At 40.1% G+C, this 21,955-nt stretch overlaps 1 protein-coding gene across 1 annotated transcript in view; it reads right to left on the reverse strand.

The window, feature by feature from the left end:
• The window catches only part of SPATA16 (spermatogenesis associated 16), a 269,868-nt gene that overhangs the window by 51,018 nt on the left and 196,895 nt on the right, over positions 1-21,955 (reverse strand). The window contains exons 5-7 of the mRNA XM_043998358.1: positions 19,266-19,413; positions 3,305-3,451; positions 2,102-2,214 (exon numbers count right to left, since the gene is read on the reverse strand). Coding sequence (XP_043854293.1) covers positions 2,102-2,214; positions 3,305-3,451; positions 19,266-19,413 — 408 coding nt within the window. The remainder of the gene's footprint in view (positions 1-2,101; positions 2,215-3,304; positions 3,452-19,265; positions 19,414-21,955) is intronic.

Below are 21,955 nucleotides of genomic sequence, written 5' to 3' on the forward strand. Positions count from 1 at the left end.
AAATGTTCCCCTAGTGATGCTTTGTAGTTATGAATCCTGAAACATGACAAAGAGTCAAAGTTACACGGGACCAAGACGGTAGTGGAGAGACTACTACTTCTACTTCTACTACTATTACTACTACTACTACTACTACTACTACTACTACTACTACTACTACTACTACTACGCATTTCTATCGTACTTTAAGGTATACAAAGCACTTTATTATATGTTAACTCATGGTGAGCCCATGTGGGATTCAGCACATTCCTAATAATGACCTCAACAGAAGAAGGGGAGCAAGCAACAACAGCAAGGAAATGGATGACTGGGAAAGGAAGCGGGCCAGTTGAAGTAGTGAGAAGAAGGGATAACAGACGGAATGATCACAAATTGCCCTGGAGCCTAAGATATTTAGAAAGCCCTTGGGAAGAAGGTCTCCATCCAATCCAATGGCTAGATATGTCATGGTCAAGAATCCTATAGGATGAGAAGGCTCTAAGTAGAGGTTATAACTCTACTGGTGGTGGAAATTTCAATTTTTAAGAATCACACATCTGATTCAAGGTCTTGGGTTCAAGTCTCAGCTCTGTGCAAAGGTGTGGAGGTTGGAGATGGAGTGTTATTCATGAAGAACAGTGAGAAGGATCATTTGGCTGAACTTAAGAGAGTGTTTCTATGTGGGTAGGGGGTGACTGAGGAAAGGAGCTGAGAATCTTGGAGAACTCATGAACCTGGATGTGAGACCAGTACTGCATCAGAACCAGACAAACTGGGTGGGAGGACTAATTTTTTAAAGCACCCTATTCTTGAGTTGTTTAACTTAAAATGCAAAGACCAGAGTGTTTAGGACTTTTTCAAAAGCCCAAAGATGTTGTTCAAAAGAGAAGTAGATGATAAATCTGCCTTAGAAGATGAGCATATGTTAGATTTTTTGGGTGACTCTCAGTATCCCATTCTGGCTTCATTGTAGCATGGAGGTGGTTCTGTGCTCTCAGAACTCTGTTGTCTAGCCCCATTAGCCACGCCATCAGCATCTGGACCTGGTGACACCCGGGGTGCCCAGCACCTGAGGAGCCACAGGTCCTCCTCAAGTTTGGAGATGTTTGGGACCAGGAGTCTGGAGACTGGGTAATGAGATGTTTTTGGTCAAGGAAACTCATGAAGACAACCCAGAAAGACAGAAAAGGAACAAAGTGACAGTTCCCTCAGAAGGCAAGAACATAAAATCTTTGACTGACTACAACAGTCCCAAGAAAGAAATTCTGACTCGTTCAACCTTTAGATTCTTAAAAGAGGGGAAACTGCCAGCTCTTAGGGTGCATTAATGAAACATTTCTTTGCTGTTCTCTTAGTGCAACAATAGAAAAACTGCTAAATAGTCCAGGTATTTTAATAGGATCATTGATTTTAAAAGGATGGCAGGGATTTTATAGGTTATCAGGCTTGACCTCATCCTTTTATAGAGAAGAGATGCGATTTTCTGAAGGTCACATAGTCACAAGTGACCGAGGTGGCATTCAAACCCAGGTCTTCCTCACTCTATCCACTACAGCATGCTGTCTTTAAAATGCAAACAACAAAAAGGAAACCAACCACTTAAGAAAAGCAGCATCTATTTCCCTCGATCACAGAGTGAGATTAGATAATTTACTTTGAGGATGTATAAAGATAAATGGCCAAGTTTTTAAAGTGGCCTCCAATTCATCAGGGCAGTATGGAAGTATTGGCCTGAAAAGCCACCTAATTCCCTATGCAGGTAACAAGATGGTTAGGTTGTAATAGACCGATGAATGAAACAGTGAAAACATTGTGCTTGCTAAAATTTTGTTATTGGTTTGAAATGAGAAATTCATGGCAATCCGGGATTAGATTGGAGGAAAGCATGGAAGCAAGGGTTCCTTAAGCTTTCTGCTAATGTAATAATAAATGTTAGTAACTGTGGAGCATAGCAGTTGTAATCTTTTAAAATGTAAAATAAATAAAATCATTAGCTAAAACCAGCTTTGTTTAATAAATGGGATTTGCAGAGAAAGGCTTCTGAAATCCACTCTCATAACACATCGCGCATCTTCCTTCTATCTAGGGGCACTCACAGAGAGCTGACTCATATACCTACATTTAATTTAGTACTTCGGATAACGTCCAATATTGGCAAGATCCTCTTCCCCATCGTCTCCATGTGTCTCGCTGCGTCCTCCCTGGTCAGCGGGCTGAAGGGGGTTTTGTGCTCTAAAAATTGTAACAATAAACTTTTATGCTGTTTTCTATCCCTTCAATTTTGAAGTGCTTTCTTTCCTTTTACCAGGCTATAAAAATACCTTAATATTAATAGATATGAAATCTTTACTAGCGAACCCAGTCACTTTCTTGCTCCCTGCGCACGGCAGCGAGAGAGCTTTGAGAAGAGAGTTATAGGAGACTCTGTCCTTCGGAGAAATGTCATTTATGCGTTTTGCTCCCCCCGCCTCCACAACATGACTGAAAGATAGTTATATAATAAGCCCCAGCTCAGTGTGGAATAGGCTCTTAGGGAGTTTTGGTGAAAAGGTTGTCATAGATGCCTCCAATGCTGGTCTTGTTTTTCCCAGACATCATTCAAATGAGAAAATACCAATCGATGACTTCCAATGTCCCTCCAGGTTCATTCGCACCTTTTGGGACACAAAACCCAACAAGTCAGAGTCCCATGTTATAGAGGCAAGAATACTCTGGAGCCGGAGGACCTGTGTTAGAACCCCAGGACCTTGCTACTTACAACCTGTGTAACTGTGGGTAAGAGACTGCCTCAGTATACTCATCTCTAAAATGGGAGAGCTGAATCAGAGAGCCTCTCAGCTTCCTTCTGGCTCTAAATTTCAGAGTGATAGGAAGGGTTAAAGACCGAATTCTCCAGCTCCAAGTCTATGACTCTAGGCATAATCAAGGCTGGCATTTACATGGGGCTTTCAGGTTTACAAAAATACATGACATCCGTCTTCTTACTTCACCCACAACAACCCTGCGACATCAGGGTAAAAGTGAGGTCTAGTGGCCGTGACCTGCCAAGGGGGGTTTAGTTACAAGGCATCTCAGGTCTTGACTTAAAGTCTAGCTCTCTGTTGAGTACACTGGGCTCTTTATTACCTTGGATTCCTAAAATATCTAGTCTAGAGACATTGTGGTCGGGTAAAAAGAGAGGGAATGGAAGTCTAAGCCCATGTTGGCTGTCAGGGGAAGGCTGGCCTGGAATGAAAATCTCATTGTCGGCAATCAACAGAGCAGACAACCAAGAATAGGGGAGAACACTGTTAGAAGAAAATCGCAATGCTTGCTGACCTACCTGTAAATGTGGGCAGCTTCCTACTAGACATTTTTTCCAAAAATTTTCCATCTTCTTTGTTTCTGAACCCAAGTGTCAACAAATATTGTTGGGGAGGGAATGATGACCAGTCAACAGTCTGAGGCAGCACGTGGAGTCCTTGAAGGTCTGTATAAATATTATAAAAAATTAAAATGTTAAGTGGGAACTATTCCAAACAATAGTTAAATATCATATTGAAATTTGATAGGATATAAATATTTCAATAATTTTCAATATTTAGAGTAATTCAATACTATAAAGCAGGGGTTCTTAACTTGGTAGTCTGATTTTGTTTTTATAAATATATTAATAACTGTATTTCAATATAGCTTAATTCTATGTATTCTATTTTATATATTAAAAATAAGTTATTCTTAGAAGGGGTCCATAGCTTTTACCAGACTTCCCAAGGGGTCCATGACACAAAAAAGCTTAAGAACCCTGGCTATAAATCTAGTGTCATGATGCAAATTGGTAAGATTATGAGTCAGGTTGACCATTTTGTATGTGATTGATTTCATGAAAATCTGATTTTTCTTCCCATAACTTAAGCCTGAGCATCAGCATTGTACAGTGGAGAGAGGGCCAGCCTTCAAGTAAGTAAGGCCAAGGTTTCAGGCCTATCTCTGACATTAACTTCTTAACATTTTGTCACCCTAGGCAGCTCTCTGAGACAATGACAGTCAAAATTTTTGTTGGCTAGTGAGGAATGGGGCACACTATAGGGCAGTCCTGAGAGCCACTCATGTCTGATAAAATCTATGGAAAAACTTACCAAATGGGCTTCCTTGTGGGGCAGTAAGACCCATAAACGGAGCTTCAATGACTGGCAATCTGTCAAGGATGGTGTCACAGGTACCAACTAAGATCCAGTGACACTCTATATTTGGAAAGAACTTCAAGTGCTATTAATGTCTGTAATTCATGGTGTTGCGAGTAGCAACATTGTTGACATTTCATGCCTTAGTTGGAGTTGGCTCTAATGCCAGCATTTAAGGTTCAATATTGGGACAAAGAGAGGCACTTGAGTCATTGGACACTTTAGAAAGATGGCTCTACTTCGCCCCGCCACAGCAGGGATGTGGAGCAAGGCTACAGCTTCTCTGGTTGTGTACCCCCCTTTTCCCTTCATATAGAAATGAGTCTGCTCCTCAGGATAGAGTGTGGCAAAGGACCTGGTGATGTGCATGATCTTCAGAAATCTGAGGGGCCTACATGTGGCTGGAACTTTATATGCTCTGAGATGGGTGGGGAGCTGTGGCCAATCAGGTCCAGGGGGGACAGTTTTGCCTCCTTTTAGGGAAAGCTAATCCATGGTGCAGGAGAGGAGGGGGGTCCTATCAAATCATCTCAGCAGGCAGGAAAGAGATGGTGATGTGGTCTTTCCTACCTAACAGCCCACAAAGCCTTTCAATGTGGGTGACGGAGAGGAAACTGATTAGGGGTGGGTATAATTAGTGTAGGGAGATATACAGGTCCCCTGCAGGATGCCCTCCTAGATGGATTAACAGGTCAACTCACAGCTACCTGACACAAAGAGGTAGTTGGCAAGTATGGCACCAGATGGGAGCCCTGGATTTCGAGATGGGTGATGCCTGGTTCTGCCATTATCTGCGTGTGAACAAGTTGCTTCATTTCTCCAGGCCTCATTTTTGTCATTTGAAAAGGAAGGGATTAACCTAGATCATCTCTGTGGTCCCCGCCTCTGGTAAATCTATGAACCTCCTGACTGCTTCCTCAGCCCAAAGGTAAACATTCGTTCCCCAGGAGGGTCTTCAAAGGAATGTTATCGATCCTTTAGAAAACAAAAGGGTCACACTGTAAAAAGTGAGGCCCAGAGAAGGAAGGCCGACCTTGGTTCTAGACCCAGCCTCACTCCTTTGTAAGTTCTGTGTTTGTGGAGATCGATGATGAACGATGAAACAATCTGTAGACATATTGCAGAGATATAAGATAGGAAGCTACTTATTGAAGATCAGATTTCTTTTATTGTTCCAAATTTCAATTTTGTTGTTCAGTCATTTCCATTGTTTCTGACTCTTCATGAACCCCTTTTGGGGTTTCTTGGCAAGGATACTGGACCGGTGTGCTATTTTTTCCTCTAGCTTGTTTTACAGATGAAGAAAATGAGTCTAACAGAGTGAAATGACTTGCCCAGGGTGACAGCTAGTAAGTGCCTGAGGTCAAATTTGAACTCATGAAGAGTTCCTGACTCCAGGCCTGTCCACACTTTATGCACTATAGCGTCACCAACTGCCCCTTACACATAGACATATGAACAATGTGTATTTCAAAAGCCAGGTCCTGTGGAGGGTGGATAATAAACACTGGGAAGGTCACCATTCTTAGCTCTGTTGGCTTGATGACTGGATAGAACCAACAGCTTGTTTTCAAGAGGGAGACTTTTGAACATGTGTAAAGACACAAACACTTCTTCATCAACAGGAACCTTAATAAAGTCATTTGTTCCAGCAGCCACTTGAGTTTTAAATCCCACAAGTCTTTGAGATTATAGCTTCCTATTTTTTCTCTTCAGACTGTGTTGTAACCTCATTACTGATCTGCATTTCAGGCATCACGGGCTTTGTGGTAGAAAACACCTGGCCCATCATCCCTATGAGGCCTGGGGTGGGAAGAGAGTTGGTCACTTCTTCTCAACTCTATTTCCCCAACATTTCTCATGACTAACCCTAAGTTCTCTCTCCTCCTGGGGCCATTGTGCTAGTTTGGGTCCTCCTTGCTTGCCTGGACTATGACAGTAGCCTTTCTGTGGGTCTCCCTGACTCGACTCTCTCCCTTCTCCAATGCACAGGTTTGAGCAGATTGCTCACTATTTCCTCCAGTGTCAAATGTAAATTTACCAGCTATTTAAAGCCTTTTAAAACATGAGTCCAACCTACATTTCTGGGTCTACTGAACATTCTTACCCTTCCTAGGGGCAGCTAGGTAGCATGGTGGGTAAAGTCCTGGGCCTGGGAGAAGGAAGACTCATTTTTGTGAGGTTCAAATCTGGCCTTAGCAGCTGTATGACCCTGGGCAAGTCACTTCACCCTGTTAGTCTCAGTTTCCTCATCTGTAAAAAGAGCTGGAGAAGGAAATGGCAAACATCTCTAGTATCTTTGCCAAGAAAACTTCAAACGGGGTTGTGAAGAGTTGGCCACAACTGAAAAATGATGAAATAACAATGAATTTCCCATCCTACATGCTATGATCCAGGCAAACTTGTATTCTCCTGGTTCCTGATACTCGACACTTTCATCTCCTGCGTCTGTGCTTTTGTGTCCCATTCCTTATTTCTGTATTCTTGGCACAGGCCTGGCACCTGAAGGCACCTGATCGACGGTTGCAAGCTGCATTCAAGCATTCGAAGGGTCATATGTCAAAGACAGCTTACACTTGTTCTCCTTTGCCCCAGGAACCAGAATCGGGGCAATGGGTAGAAGAGTCAGGGAGACAAATTTCAGTTTGGTGTCAGGAATATCTTTCTAATAATTAGAAGCATTTCAGAGTAAAAGTAGCTGCCCCTGGATGTAGTTGGTTTCCTTCTTGCTAAAAAGGTCTTTTAACAGGCGAGATTGTCCATTAGCTGGGAACTATTTAAATATAAATGTATATGACATATATAATACCTACATATATACATATATCTATGCACATACATGTGTATTGTTTGTTCAGGGAGAAGATGCGTGTAGTGGCCATTGAAATCTCTCCATTCTCACTCTGAGAACTTGTGATTTTGTGATTCTGTGAGTTGGAGCCTCCCACTTCCGCATGGAAAGAGGTCAGAGGATCCTTCTCCTTGGTGCTGACCATGATGGCTCACACAAATGAACATCAACACTGTAATTGGTTAGTGATAAAAGGTACTCGTGTAAAAGTAATAAGCATTTCACATCCTTTTTGATCTAACACTTCATCCAGTGGGGTCCATTTGATCACAGACTCCTGCTGAATTTAAGGAGGTGAGAAGCTGTATACCCACACATCGCTGACTTTTCTCCCCCTCAATGTTATTTCTCTTGCCATTTGCCCACATAGTAAATTGCCTTTGTCTGAAGATTCTGTACAGCAGGGGTCCACCGCAAGAAATGACAAAATGTTTCCCAGCTGTTGAGTTTCTAATGTCATGTTAATTTGAGTGCTAATTGTTCTCAGTTTTGGGCTCATAAACTTCTACCTGAGTCCGAGAAGCACTTGTGCCTCTGGTTTTAAAGTGAAATGGACTGTACCACCCCTAGGTTGGAAATCAGAATTGATTTAGAAGAGATCTTTTTCTCCTTTGCCACTTAAAAACAAAATGAGGAGGGGTAGGGGAAGGCAAGAAGGAGAGTGAAATCTAATAGTCAAATTCCTTTGTAATTTGTCAGAAATTGAAATGTTATTTAGATGAAGTTACCTGCATTAATTTTAAGAGGTCCATTTGCCCAGTTTGGGAAAAAAATCATCCTGTAGCAATCAGGATAAAACAGTTTGTATTTTTGTCATTGGGGACACAGGCTTTTAAGATAATAATGAGGAAATATTATGAAGATTAAAACCCTGCAGAAATAGATAATTACTGAAAATGTTTTCCACCCTATATAAGAGGTTTCTGACTCTCAGTAATAAAAGGTTACCTGTTTTCCAGTAGCAGGAATAATGAAAAGCTAGAACTGGCTTTTACCTTCTTTTCTTTTGTCTTTTCCATTGTTTGGTCCTTGTCCCTCTTGAGTCCTCTGCACCATCTAACCCTCTTGACCAACCTTTCCTTCTTTCCTTGTCTTCCATGATTGGTATAATCTCATGGTTTTCCTTTTTCATTGACAGTTCCCTCTCTGTATCCTTAGTGGGTTCCCTAGTATGATCTTTCTCCAAGGCTCTGTCTCTTCTCCATCACTCCATCTTCTCCATCCGTATGTCTTCAATAACCACCTCTGGGTAGTTGACTTGCAGATCTGAGCTTCAAGTCATCTTCAAAAGGAGCTTCAATTTATTGTCTCACTTTTCTACCCTCATTACCCAATGACTTAACCCCCTTGACATCTGGTTTCTGATATCACCATTTTGTAAATCTCAAACTCAGTACATCCAAAACCAAACTATTTCCTCCAAATTCTCCCTTCTTCCTACCTTCCCTTTTACTTTTAAGAACCCCACCATCTTCCAATGCTCACAATGTTGGTATCATCCTCAACTCTTCACTCTCTATTAACCCCTATTCAATATGTTGGATCCAACCTATATCTGATCTTTTGCCAAGTCCTGTCTATTCTGCCTTTGCAACATCTTTTGCAAATGCCCCCTTCCCTCCTTAGACATTGTCATCACCCTGGTGCATGCTTTCATGACCTCACTTCTGGACAACTGCAATATTCTTCTGCTTAGTTGGTCTAACTGCCTCAAGTTTCTCCTTATTGTGTTCCATCTTCCACTCAGCTATTAAAGGGATATCTCACTCAGCTATTAAAGGGATATTTTTTTACTGGCTGGCCCCCTCGTTCCTGATGCCTGAAATCATCTCCCTCCCCATTTCTGCTTCCTGGCTTCCTTCAAGTAGCAACTAAAATTTCACTTACAGGAAGTCTTTCTTAACACCTATTAATTCTAGTGCCTTCCTTTTGTTAAATATTTTCACTTTCCTCTGCACATAGCTTGTTTGTTCACATTTGTTTGCTTATTGTCTCCCCATTAGATTGTGAGGCTCCTTGAGGTCAGGGACTATCTTTTGTAGCTTTTTGTATTCCCAACATTTAGCACAGTGCCTGGCATGGAGTAGACATTTAACTAATGCTTATTGGCTGACTGATATTAGATTGGGAGCTCTTTGGGGGCATGGACCATTTTTGATTCCAAGAACCTAGCACAGTGATTGACACAGAATAGGTGCTTAACAAATGCCTGTTGACATAGCTCTTTTAAAAGCTGGCAACAATCTCTTCAATTCAAGACCCAATAACCTTGTCTCAGTGTTCATTCACCTTGATCTATCTGCAGCTTTTGCTATACTGCTTTTCCTGGCTTTGTCTTCCCTTGGTTTTTGTGATCCTTTTCTCCCTTAGTTCTCTACTCAACTGGTTCAATGATACAGTCTATATGGCTGACTACTAAATCTATATACATGTTCCTGGGCACTTTTCTGAACTTAATTCCCAGATATCTCCAACTGCATAGACTGTGGGTATCTCAATTCAACATATCCAAAATGGAACTTATGTTCTTCTCTTTTAAACCTTCCCCTTCTCCAAGTATTTCCTACAAAGGCAGTGCTATCCTCCTCAATGTTAGATTCGTATTTTTCATACTTGACTTTTCCCCCTCCACTGAGAGGCTCCAGAGGAAAAGGGGACGGTTGTAACAAATCAAATAAAAGATGAATGAAAGGAGGATCACATCACCTGACTGGGCCCAGTTGAAGTTAGCAAACATAAACTTGCAGTGGATTCAAGATGGCATGAGTTATCTACCATCAATGCTGTTTTCCCTTGTTACTCTGTTCCTCTTGCAATACTACCCAACTATGAAGACTCATTTTAAAGCCCGCCTGTTCTTTGGAAATTTTCTTGAGTCCATTATCTCAATTGAATTTTGAATTCTACCATCTCTAAACTCTTATAGTAAGGTCTGAATTACTCATTTATAGGATACTTCAAGGATCTGTGATTTTGTTAGTATTCATACTCTAAATCCTAACTCAGATGAGTTGTGGTGAACAAACACATAATCACCATCATCACCAAATTGGTAATGACCCTTTCTAAATTTAATTAGGTTGGTCGATGGACAGCAGACTAATAATGCAGCACTAGTCCAGTATTTGAAATCTCGCTGGGACTTGCCAAAGTTTGCATTCTACCTGAACAACCTTTGAAAACCCAAGTTCAATTCCATGGCACAACAGAGGATGAGTAGAGCATGGGTTCTTCACCTTTTTGTGTTGTGAACCCCTTTGTCAGTCAGATGAAACCTGTGGACCCCTTTTCAGAATCATATTTTAAGTGCATAAAACACAGAAAGGAAACTAATTATATTAAAATATAGTTATCAAACAATTAAAAAATAAGTTTCACAAACTCGAGGTTAACAACCTCTTACTCTTTGAATGTAAGCTCCTTGAGGGCAGGTTAAGTTTCATTTTTGTTTTTTGTATCTCTAGTGTCTGGCAGAGTGCCCCGCCATGGAGTGGGTGCTTGATCATGCTCATTGATCGACTGATTCATCGCCTCATAAATTTGGAGCTGGAAGAGACCTCGAAAATGATCTAACATACAGCAAGGAAATAGAAGAACCAGTCTGTGAACCTAGGGCAGAGCTCTCTGCTTTTAAATATCGGTGAAGTAATATGGATTCTTTGGATTTAAAAAAAGCCCCCCCCCTTTTGTATTCTTTCCAAGTTCTCAGGAGATTTGAAATGAACTAGTCATGGTGAATTTATTCAAAAACAAGAAAAGGAAATGTTTTCTACGGTTATTTTTGAAATAGCCTCATGTTTAGCATGCTTTTGACCACCATTCTGTTGGTCTGGGAGCCTCTATCTTCTTGAGGAGATGCTATTTCCACACCCTTTGTTCATAACAAAATTGTCTCACATTTTGGTATAGTGTAAAGCTTCTCTGTTATTTGGAGGTGGGGGTGAGATGGGACCATGTAGGCTTTCGATTACTTCTATTTTTCTGGTCAGCTTCAGAGAGTTTGACTCACACCTCGCTTATTTTAATGCTAATACTTTGATCTTTCTCTTTCTAGGTTTTATCTGGTCCTCTTTTTAAATGCCAATTCCCCTTTTCTTGGAAGTTCTCCACAAGTTCACATCAGCAAGAAATGAGCAAGAGGCAGCAACTTTCCCATGGTTGGTTATTGTTCTTGTTCCAATAAATAAGAAATCTGTTTTTCACTTTTAAAGACACATGTTGCTTGACCTTGAATTCCACAATTCAAGGTGTTCTTGGGGGGAAAAACGCTGTGTAAAGAGAATAGCTAGAGAACAAAGCAAATATTTCCCTTGACTTCCATTATAATTTTAGAGATGCATTCCCATCAGAACACATATGAATTCTAACCTTCCCTCCAAAGAGAGTAATGTTCTTTGATAATAGTAATTTATATTGACTTTTGTGGTTTTTGAAGTATTTGCATCATAGCATGGGGCACTGGAAAAAGCCCTGGCTCTGGAGGCAGAGGTTTTGAGTTCAAATCTTGCCTCTGTCTTTATTTCCTGTGTGACCTCAGGAATGTTATTTAAAATCCCTGGGTTTAAGTGAAATTAAGGGGTTTAATGGGATAGCTAGTGAGATCCTTTTAACCTCTAGATTGATGGTCTTATGGATTCTGCCTAAATGAATTTAATTCTCTCAACTTTTGGAAAAAAACTGGATGGGCAAATAAATCACATGATTAATTCACATGAGATAATTTAATTAAATTTATCCAATAAACTTATTTAATAATGTATTAAATAAAACATTTATTTATTATATTTTTCTACATAATCTAGTCACATAATTATTTATAGAGCTTAAGCAAACTAATTTATTTATTTATTGGGTTAATTTATTTAATTCAATTAACTTTCATTTAAAATCCTTATGGATTCCATAAGCCTTGATGGTTGTCGATGCCTTTGGTATAGCTGATTAGCACACTTCATTCGCCAGGAGTTAAGACTCTGTTAGGATTTTAAAATATTCTATTACATGTGCCCTTCCTACCTTTCCAGACTTCTTAACACTTTTGACACTGGCTTCCTTGCTGTTATTTGAACAAGACATTCTATCTCCTAACCCTGGGCTTTTTCCTTGGCTATTCCTCATGCCTGGAATTCCCTCCCTCCTTGCTTCCTTGGTTTCCTTCAAGTCTCAGCTAAAATCCCACCCTCCACAGGAACCCTTTACTGATTCCCCTTAATTCTAATTCCCTTCCTCTGTTGATTAGCTTCAATTTATCCTGTATTCTTGACTGTACTTATTACTTGCCTATTGTCTTCTCCATTAGACTGACCTCCTTGAGAGCAAGGACTGTCTTTTGCCTTCCTTTGCTTTCCTTCCTTCCCCAGTGCCCACAACAATGCCTGGCACGTATCAGGAGCTTAATATATATTTACTGACTTATTGAATTTAAGTCATGATACTTCTTATTGATAATCTAATGCTAATTTCTTCTTGATTATTGGCCAATGCTGGTGACATGATGTTTAATCGGTGGTTTTCTATAGCTAATGTCTACACAAATAGAATTAGATACAGGACCATGACAGGACCAAATGTTTGCAAGTTAATGAAGAGGCATAGTTTAGTATGTCATCAGCAACACTTATAAGTGTATTGAAACTAATATAACCAAAAGTTTGATCAAATTTGTTTTTTAAATCTTACATTTTGCTAATAAGCTTGGATTTATAGCTACGAGCATAAAAAAGTTTTGGGTTAATCAACTGAGATATATTTGTAAAGGGCTCAGCATGATGTCTGGCACATATCAGATCTATCTATCTATCTATCTATCTATCTATCTATCTATCTATCTATAGATATAGATATATAAACCTCTCAAACATATATGTTTGCTCTCTTCCTCTTTTCTTCATCCACAATGGTTAAACAAAGTGGATGAAAAACTCACACTGCTCATGATGTGCAGCTGGATGAGTAGCACAAATAGTTCATCAGTAAGTCAACTTTGGACAAGTATTACTGATGGGTAAGGTACTGGCCTCAGAACTAGGTAGGAAAAGGTGACCAGGTTGGCCATTTTAGAAACTGGGTAGTATTTTTGATGACTTCAAACTGCTTGTTGGCATCAAAGTTCATCTCTTGAACACTAGTATCCTCTTGCTGATGCTACGTAGCTACAAGTCATGAAAAACATGATCTTAGGAGAATGGAAACTACAAATAACCCCAACCCCCCAAGATTTTGGCAAGCCACATAGTGGACCTTAGTAGGATATACTACTAACAATGACTTGGACATCAGGAGCGATAGGGGATATTGTTCAGTAAATATTGTCAATCATGCAGAAAGGACAGGAAAGCTAAGGATGGATGGAGTGTTCCACTGATAATTTTTTTTTGGGGTGAGGCAATTGGGGTTAAGTGACTTGCCCAAGGTCACACAGCTAGTTAAGTGTTGAGTGTCTGAGGCTGGATTTGAACTCAGGTTCTCCTGAATCCAGGGCTGGTGCTCTATCCACTGCGCCACCTAGCTGTCCCCATACTGATAGTTTTTTTTAAGAGAGTAAAAGAATAAGAGGAAGATCTAAGGCATGTTGGGAAGACCATCTATGGAAAACTCATGAGAAGACACAGATGAGAACTATATAGCATGAGAAAATTTTAACAAAGAAGGAGTAGAAAGAAAATACTCACATCTATGAAATCACACGTCTACCAAAGCACTACTTCTATTGGGGGATATTTTCCTCCCTTTGGGAACTCATTCTTTGTATATCCAGTACACATTACACCAATGGTTCAAATGGAACAAATATGGGCTGCATTATACTAATTCACTTTACAACAATTTTGCTCAAACATATTTATTCCACAATGCGGAGGGATACCATCAGTGCAGCCTAGGCTGGTTTATACTATGTCCCTTTTCAGAGGCTGGTTGTAAAGAGGAAAGTGTTTGAACTTGAAAATTCTTGTTTGGGCTATAAAGCATTTCTAATACTTTTCCAGATGGCATTTAGAATGAAGAAATAGGGGGAAGAATACTAATTTTGTAATTTAGATAGCATAAAGATGTATTATCTTTACTAGTAAATGATGACTGAAAGCTATCCATTTTACTGAAAAGCAACTTTTATAGGTCTATTTAAAAACAATATATTCATTCTCTAGAAGTATATATTTACTCTTGGGAATCAAATTGGAATGATGAGATAAAGTATTATTTCATCCACCTAAGTGCTGAAGTAATTGATATCTGAACCAGAAAACTTTTCTATTAAGCATTACTAAGGATTCCTGATTGTTTATTTATTCCATAAATAAATCTTGATATTTCTATCAAGAAAAGTCAGCATATGCTTATTAGATTACTTTATTATTATTAAAATACAGCCATGCCTGTAGAAAAATATGCAGAATTGCATTCTTTTTTTTTTTGCTGGAATATATGAATAAAATCCCAGGCAAAAACTTTATAAATGAAAAGAAAGAAATTCTTGTGCTAGGAAATTGTTATTTATTTGATGTACACAGACTACCCGGCATGAATCAAGCTGAGCTTTTCTTTTAACAAGAAAAATGAGCAGCTACACTACTTTAAAATGAGTACATTCCCTCCCCAAACAATATATAGTTTAGCCCTGTGATAACACAGCGAGATCTTATGTGAATTCAGACATCTGCAGGTCTAATCATGTCCTCCGCTCTGCACTCTCCCTGAAAGAAAAACAATTTTACAAAATACAAACAATAGATTTTGTAAACACTGTTAGCCTGTAAAGCATCAGAAATGGATGAAAGGAAAATAGAATCAAGACTAGAAGAAACCTCAGAAGTCATCCAGTCTGATTCTCCCCAATCTAAGACTTAGCAATATTAAGTAATTTAACTAAGGTAACACAGATGGTAGACATCACCCAATATTGGCATTTTAAAGAAACTCCATTGTAAAATAAAAATAGGAATAATAATGGCTAGCATTTATATAGCGGCTTAAAGTTTGATAAAGGATTCCTTACATAGTTTATCCAATTTGACATATATTATTTGCAAGGTAAAAATCTTTGAAGGGAAGATAATTCTCAGTCTTCATTCATCCTTAAGTTTAGCTGGTATGTTAAATAAAATAAATGGTTGAAAATGGATGCTATTGGTGAATATTCATTTGGGAAAGGCTAGTGCAGAAGTGAACTGTTCTGGGGGTACCCTCTTCAAGGGAACCCCTGAATGGTTGCCTGCTACTACCATCGCTTGCCTCCTTTGCCAGAAGAGTCATGTGATCAGTGAGTGGTGAACTCACTAAGATCTGAATTTGAAGAAGGTGATCTGGGGGTGAGCATGATTTTTTTGAGATGCTTACACATCTGCCAGCCCCCATCTGCTCCCCATTCGGAGAATAGAAAGTATCCATGAGACTCTGAGTTTTAATGATGGCAACTTCGTTTCCAGCAAAAAATGTCAGTGTGGGATGGGGCTGTTTGTCCAAGAGCCCCAGGGATGGAGAATCTATGACCTTCAGTTGAAGCCTGATTGTTCCTTGCTGTAATTAAAGTCCATTTCGTTTGGTTCTGGCTACTACTGAGGTGGCTGTTACTTTTCCAGAACAAAACCTACCTTCAGCATCCGTATGTGTGTGTGTGTGCGAGCGCGCGCGAACATCACATGTGCACACCTCATACACAGATATATACATCTTTAGGCATCCATGTGTGAGTGCAGCTGGGGGAAGATGGGGATTGTTTCTGTGCATTTCCAGGGGGTGTAATCATGAGAACTTTAGGTGTTTCGAATATGTCTGGGGAAATAAAAAATGGAAGCCAGCAAATTATAAGCCAATGGTATATGGCAATGGATATGGGATCAGGAGAACCAGGGTCCAAATCCTACCAGTATGTGGCTATGGGCAAACCAATTAGACCCTCCCCCAGCTTCAGTTTCCTCATCTGTAAAATGGAGATAATTATAGCACCTAACTCATAGGGTCATTGCTGGGATCCAATGAGATAATATATATCAAGTGCTTTGCAAACCTTAAAGGACTACATAGATGTTGGCTATTATTAAGTCACAATTTCTTGACACCTCTGTTTTCTCATCCATAAAATGGGGGAGGGGAGATGAGGATGTGATGGGCTTTAAAGTCCCTTGCATCTATGACTCTGTTATCCTGTGAAAACTCTGGAATTTGTTATGACTTTCTCACCAAAGAGGCATTTATTAGGTACCTAATTTGTGCCAGGTCCAGTGCTAGACATGGGGGATAGGAAGATGATAATGAGAGGATAAAAGCTTAGATTTTAGAGGGAGAAAAGGCATGTGTACACATAAGGATAGATACTATTTTAAGAAAACTAAGTTACGATTTCATTTGTGAAGGGAGCTTCTAGTAAGGAAACTCTCTCTATTTACCAATGCAGCTTGGCTCAGCTCTGCCATAGATGGATCTAGTCTCAATTTCCAGGGACATAGAGAGGGTGTGATCTCCAGTCCAGGGTTACACAGCCAGGATGGTTCAGAGTCAGGGCCTGAACCCAGGTCTTTCTGATTACAAAATCAGTTCCCTACTATGCTTTGCTGCCTCTCATATATGGACAATATATGAAGTTAGAATAGAATCGAATAATATGGCTCTCCAAGCTTTGGTAGAAAACAGGAATGCCTTTGAGTACAGGTCCCATGAAGAACTGTATATTTGCCAATATGAGAACAGAACTAGCTCATCGCCATGAAGTTAGCCACAAGGTCACCAACTTTTTGGCCACAGTGACTCACTAGAAAGCCCAGTAAGGCATGGAGGAATTATGGTCTACTCTGGTGAAGGCATCACCCATACCACTGAAATCATGACTCATGCAACAATAGAGTGGATGGGACATTAAGAAATCATCCACTCTGGGGATGCTTAACTTGGGTCTGTGAACTTGTTTTAAAAACACTGCTAACTGTGCAATTGGCTTCCTAGCTAATCTTATGGCTTTTATGCATTTAAGGGAGAGGAAGGGAAAAGAACAAGCATTTATATAGTACCGACTATATGCTAGATACTGTTGCAAATATACCCTTTGATCCCTACCACAACCCTGTGGGGAAGGTGCTGTTATGATCCTCATTTTACAAATGGGGAAACTGAGACCAAGAGACTCACCCAGAGTAACACAGCTAATAAGTGTTTAAGCTAGATTTGAACTCAAATCTTCCTGACTCTAGGCTCAGAGTTCTTTATACTGCCCCACCAGATGCCTTATCCCAAAAGGGATCCCTAGACTTTATCAGACTGGCAAAGGGTCAATGACAAAAAAAGATTAAGAACCCATGAGTCCATTTCCCTTAGTTTGCTGATGAGGGGAACTAGGGTATATAGAGGAGACTCAATCATAGGGGACCAAGCATTTATTAAGGGTGTGCTATGTGCTAAGCACTGTGGTAAGCACTTTACAAATATTATCTCATTTGATTCCTATTACTATGCCTATTTTACAGGTGAAGAGACTGAGGCAAAGAGGTCCAATAAATAACCCAGGGTCACACAGCTAGTTAGTTCTGAGGCAGGATTTGAAGTCAGGTCTCCAAGTCCCAAGCTCTTCTCACAATGCCTCTCTGTCTCTCAATTTTCTGAGGTCTGGAAGAAATAGAAAAATGTCCAAACTCAAGCTATTGATGGTCTAGCATGGCTTGTACAACTGGGAAATCTGAGCTAGTCATCTGGTCTTTTACTTATTCTCAACTAGGGCTCGAGCTGACCAGATTAGAGACAAGCAGTCACACTGGAAAAAGCTTTGCTCTCCCTTGTTCTCCCCAGACAGATGGCCTTTCTGCAGCTCCTCTGAGATTTATGATGTGTTATCATTGGCTGGATTTACTTGGTAAACCCTAAGGACCTTGTTCAGAGAGCACTTGATAGTTCAAGAGTTTGGTCTGAAAGGTTTCCTGACAAATTGGCCCGAACTTTTCTTCCGTGTGACATGAGTTTTCTCTTTGTCCAATAAAGGGCAGTGATTGGGATTGTGGGTGATGCTTATAGAGCTATGACCTTGGGCTATCGCTGGTAAATGACACTCACTGCTGTTGCTTCAAGGGTGATAGGATTCCATCAAGGGGATATAAGTGGATGAGAGGGGATGCACTTTGACCAAAGTATGACAGCAAGTCATTGATCTATGTGTACCTTCCAGGATTTCATGAGTCTTCCTTCTTAGCCCTGATGGGGAAGAACTTGGCACTAGGACCCTTTTGGCTATCCTGGGGTCTCTTGGAACCCTATTTGGGGACCAACCATCCAACACAACCCTCTTGAGAATGTCAGCAAGTATGGAGAGAAGGGGAAAGCAGAAACCAAGAGAGAATAATAGAAAGGGCCCAAAGAGAAAGTGGAAGGTGAGACAACAGTGAAATCAAAGTCTAGAATAATATTGCATCATAAACGTAAGTGTGCCCATGATGGGCTATTGGGAAACATGGACCTTTAGTTGACTGTGTTCCATTCTAGACTTCACAGTTTCCAACTTCTCACCCCAAATATGGACATCAAGAACCAGGTCCCAGTTCTGACACCCATTAACTTGGCCCCCAGTTTGACTCAGTGCACAGCTTATTTGGGGCATCTTGTTTCACTACTCCCCTCCCTTTTATGAGAGATGGCTACCCAAGATCTTCTCCTCCCCTTAAAAAAGAAAACTTTTAATATACTAAATGGATTTAAACTACTTATCTTTTCTGGCTTTCATTCCTTAAATTCAAAACAATAGGGAGTAGCTAGGTGGTGCAGTGGATAAAGCACCTGCCCTGGATTCAGGAGGACTTGAGTTCAAATCCAGCCTCAGACACTTGACACTTACTAGCTGTGTGACTCTGGGCAAGTCACTTAACCCTCATTGCCCCTCAAAGACCAAAAAGACCCCCTCAAAACCCAAAACAATAATAATGACACAGTCTATTTATTTTGCCCTGACCTTTGATTTCATTCATGTAGGGAATGCCGAGTTAAGTAAACTCCATTACCAATACAGATGAGCATCCTCCTCATAATTTATATTCTTGGAGGATTGACTGGGGAACTAAAGGCACTAAAGGACCTACCCAAAGCCACACAGCAGTTGTGTATCAGAGGTGAGATTTGAACCCAGGTCTTCTGATTCTGAGACTGGTTCTCTAGGCACTACATTATGAAGCCTCGTTCTTATTTTACATTGAAATATAACTAAACATTTACTTAAATAAAATGATAAATAAAAACCAAGTTAACTATAACCATAAATATAACTTACAAATGAATAGGAGTATGTTGGTCATTACCTGTGTACATATACTCCACATATGCAGGGTGGGTTTTTGTAAAAACCTCCTTCACTTTCTCTATTTTGTCGGCCCTTACTTTCGTTGCAAATGGTGTGTACATGACTGAGAAGGATTCTGCTCTGGTGAGGGCTTCTTCGATCATTGCCTGAAAGGGAAGGAGAGACATGTACAGAATGAATAAAAACATACCTACTTTTAAGAAAGCAAGAGTATAATTACCTTCATGGTTGACTTAAAAAAATAAATGTATCGCACTGCAAAGATAACATATTTAGGTCTTGAATATTAATTAGGGAGAAACTCTAATTAGTTTTGGAAAATAAGTTTCATGTTCAGACAGTCAATTAAGTGGAGAAAAAATTGCAAGCCAACTTTCTCTAAACTAAGTTCAGATTATGGTACAAATAAAAATGTATTCCATTTTATCTTCCAACGTAACATCTGAGTTTTTTTTTCTTTTCTTCTTCTAATTCTTTGGTCTAACATGGAAATTTGCCTACTCAACCAGATTTCTCTAATCAGGCATTGGAGAAGTGATCTTCAAACATGAATTCAGATGACTGAATGTAAATGTGTTGACCACGATTTGGGATGAGTAACTTTACCCTTTCATGTGTGCTTGGGGGAAAGCCATGTTTTCCTTCTGTCCTTCTTTCTTAGTCACAAGAATCAATGTGAATGTTTTTGCTCTGAAGAAGGAGCCAAGAAGACCTTAACTGTCTGCAACACTTAGTAGTGCTGAGGTCCTGGGCAAATAATTTAATAAACCTGACCATCTTACCTCATGGAGTCACTAAAGTCACTAAATTCATGGAGTCATGAAACTCTAAAGACATGATGCTTGTATATACTTTCTAAGCCTTAGAATGAGTCTCATTGCTTTTGATATTATTATTTCATTATTATGAGAGGCAGAATGATGTAGCATGGATAGAAGGCTTGTCTTGGAATTAGGAAGACCTGGGTTCAAGTCCTGATCCTGAATTTAGGGTTAACCCTAACCCTTTCAATACTCAGGCAACTCTCTAAGGCTATAAATTTGAGAATAGTTGTGAATCTGCTTCTTTGGATGGGCGTTTCATACCGGGAGTTCTCCACATACTATGACACTGAAATCCCTTTTAAACAGTTTTTTCCTGTGTAATAATCTCCTCAACACTTATAGAGCCATTCAATGCTACCCTAGGCTTTCAATCGTGTATAAGGCTGTTACTGCATCATAATAGATGGAAAAGAAGATGGTTCAGAATCTTAAAAGGGAATTTATATCCTTTCCCTACATTCAAAGCCTCTGAATGGGCCAGAAAACAGCAATGACTCATCATTCCTTATTACATAAACTGGTATAAAAGAACATTACCCAAATCCATCTCGTTTCCTTCCCCAACAATTGTGACTGACAATAATCAATAAAGAAAAAGAGCAATTTGTATCTTCAAGTGAGAAAGAAGGCATGCAACAGAACCAGCACCAAATAATGTTATTCCAAGTGTATTCTTTCATAAACAAGCTTCTGGTGGTAATAAAAGACATAACCTCAATAATAGGGAGCTATTTTTATTCTGAAAACTTAGGTTAGAACTACAATTTGCCACTTCCCAAGTGATGGCAACGGGTGCCAGACATGTTCACTCTTCGAATAAGTTAGTAGTGTGAACAGGAAGTCATTTTGAATGTAGGGGTCGGCCCTAAGTAAGTAAGAATCTCTTACTGTGTGAAAGTAATGACCTTGTATATTATTGGTGAAGGGATTGTCTTTCTTCTAAGTCACCGCTGTCTAAACTGAAAAGTAAAATAATCAATGAGGTGAGGAGAGGGAAGATGGAGATCATTAGGCAAACTGGAAGGTCCAGTTGGCCATGGCCTGGGGACCCTAGCCAGGAGCCCCCAGATAAGAACTGAGGTCTGGCTTGAGAGGCCAGGCAGATCTTGAAGGTCCTGGAAGACTGGAATTCAAGAAGTCAAACTGGGCAACACAGGACCCAGGTGAGGAGCAGGACAGCTTGGCACTTAGCTTGAGGATTATTCCAACTTTTAGCTAGTGGAGGTAAAGAGGGGAGAGGTGACCCTCCTAGCTGGAGTGGGGTGAGGTGATGGAAGACAGAGAAGTACTTGGCACCCAGTGAAGTCCATTCCTGTTCTCTGGCACCACTTCTTGTTGGAGATTTGTGGATCTTAGATTCCAAATGGCTGCCTCTATGACCTTTCTGAATGTCCATGAGGCAGTGACTTTAGGTTACCTCCTAGGGATCCCCAAGATTGCCAGTTGTGAGGTTTCTTTCACTCTTCAAATGATACATGTATTCTGTTCATCTATATCATCTACGCCCATAGATTGAGAGGTTGAAGGGAAGCAATAGGTCATTTCCTACAACAAAATGGATCTTGGAGAAGCCATAAGACTTGCCCATGGACATGAAAGTAGTAAGTGGCAGAAGTGGAATTGGAACTCAGGTCATGGAATTAAAGATTTAGAGTTGGAAAAGACCTTAGAAAACCAACACAGCCATTTCACAGATAAGGAAACTGAGGTCTGTGAATTTAAGCAATTTGCCCAAGGTGACATAAGAAGTAAGCATCAGGAGAAAACTTGAATTGAGGTTTCTCTGACTCCAAAGGACTTTTCACTGTGCCATGCTTTCCCCCCAAATACACGAGCAGCTGTGTGCCTTAGCACAGCCATGCTT

The sequence above is a fragment of the Dromiciops gliroides genome, chromosome 3, assembly GCF_019393635.1.
Source record: "Dromiciops gliroides isolate mDroGli1 chromosome 3, mDroGli1.pri, whole genome shotgun sequence".
Classification (NCBI taxonomy): Eukaryota; Metazoa; Chordata; class Mammalia; order Microbiotheria; family Microbiotheriidae; genus Dromiciops; species Dromiciops gliroides.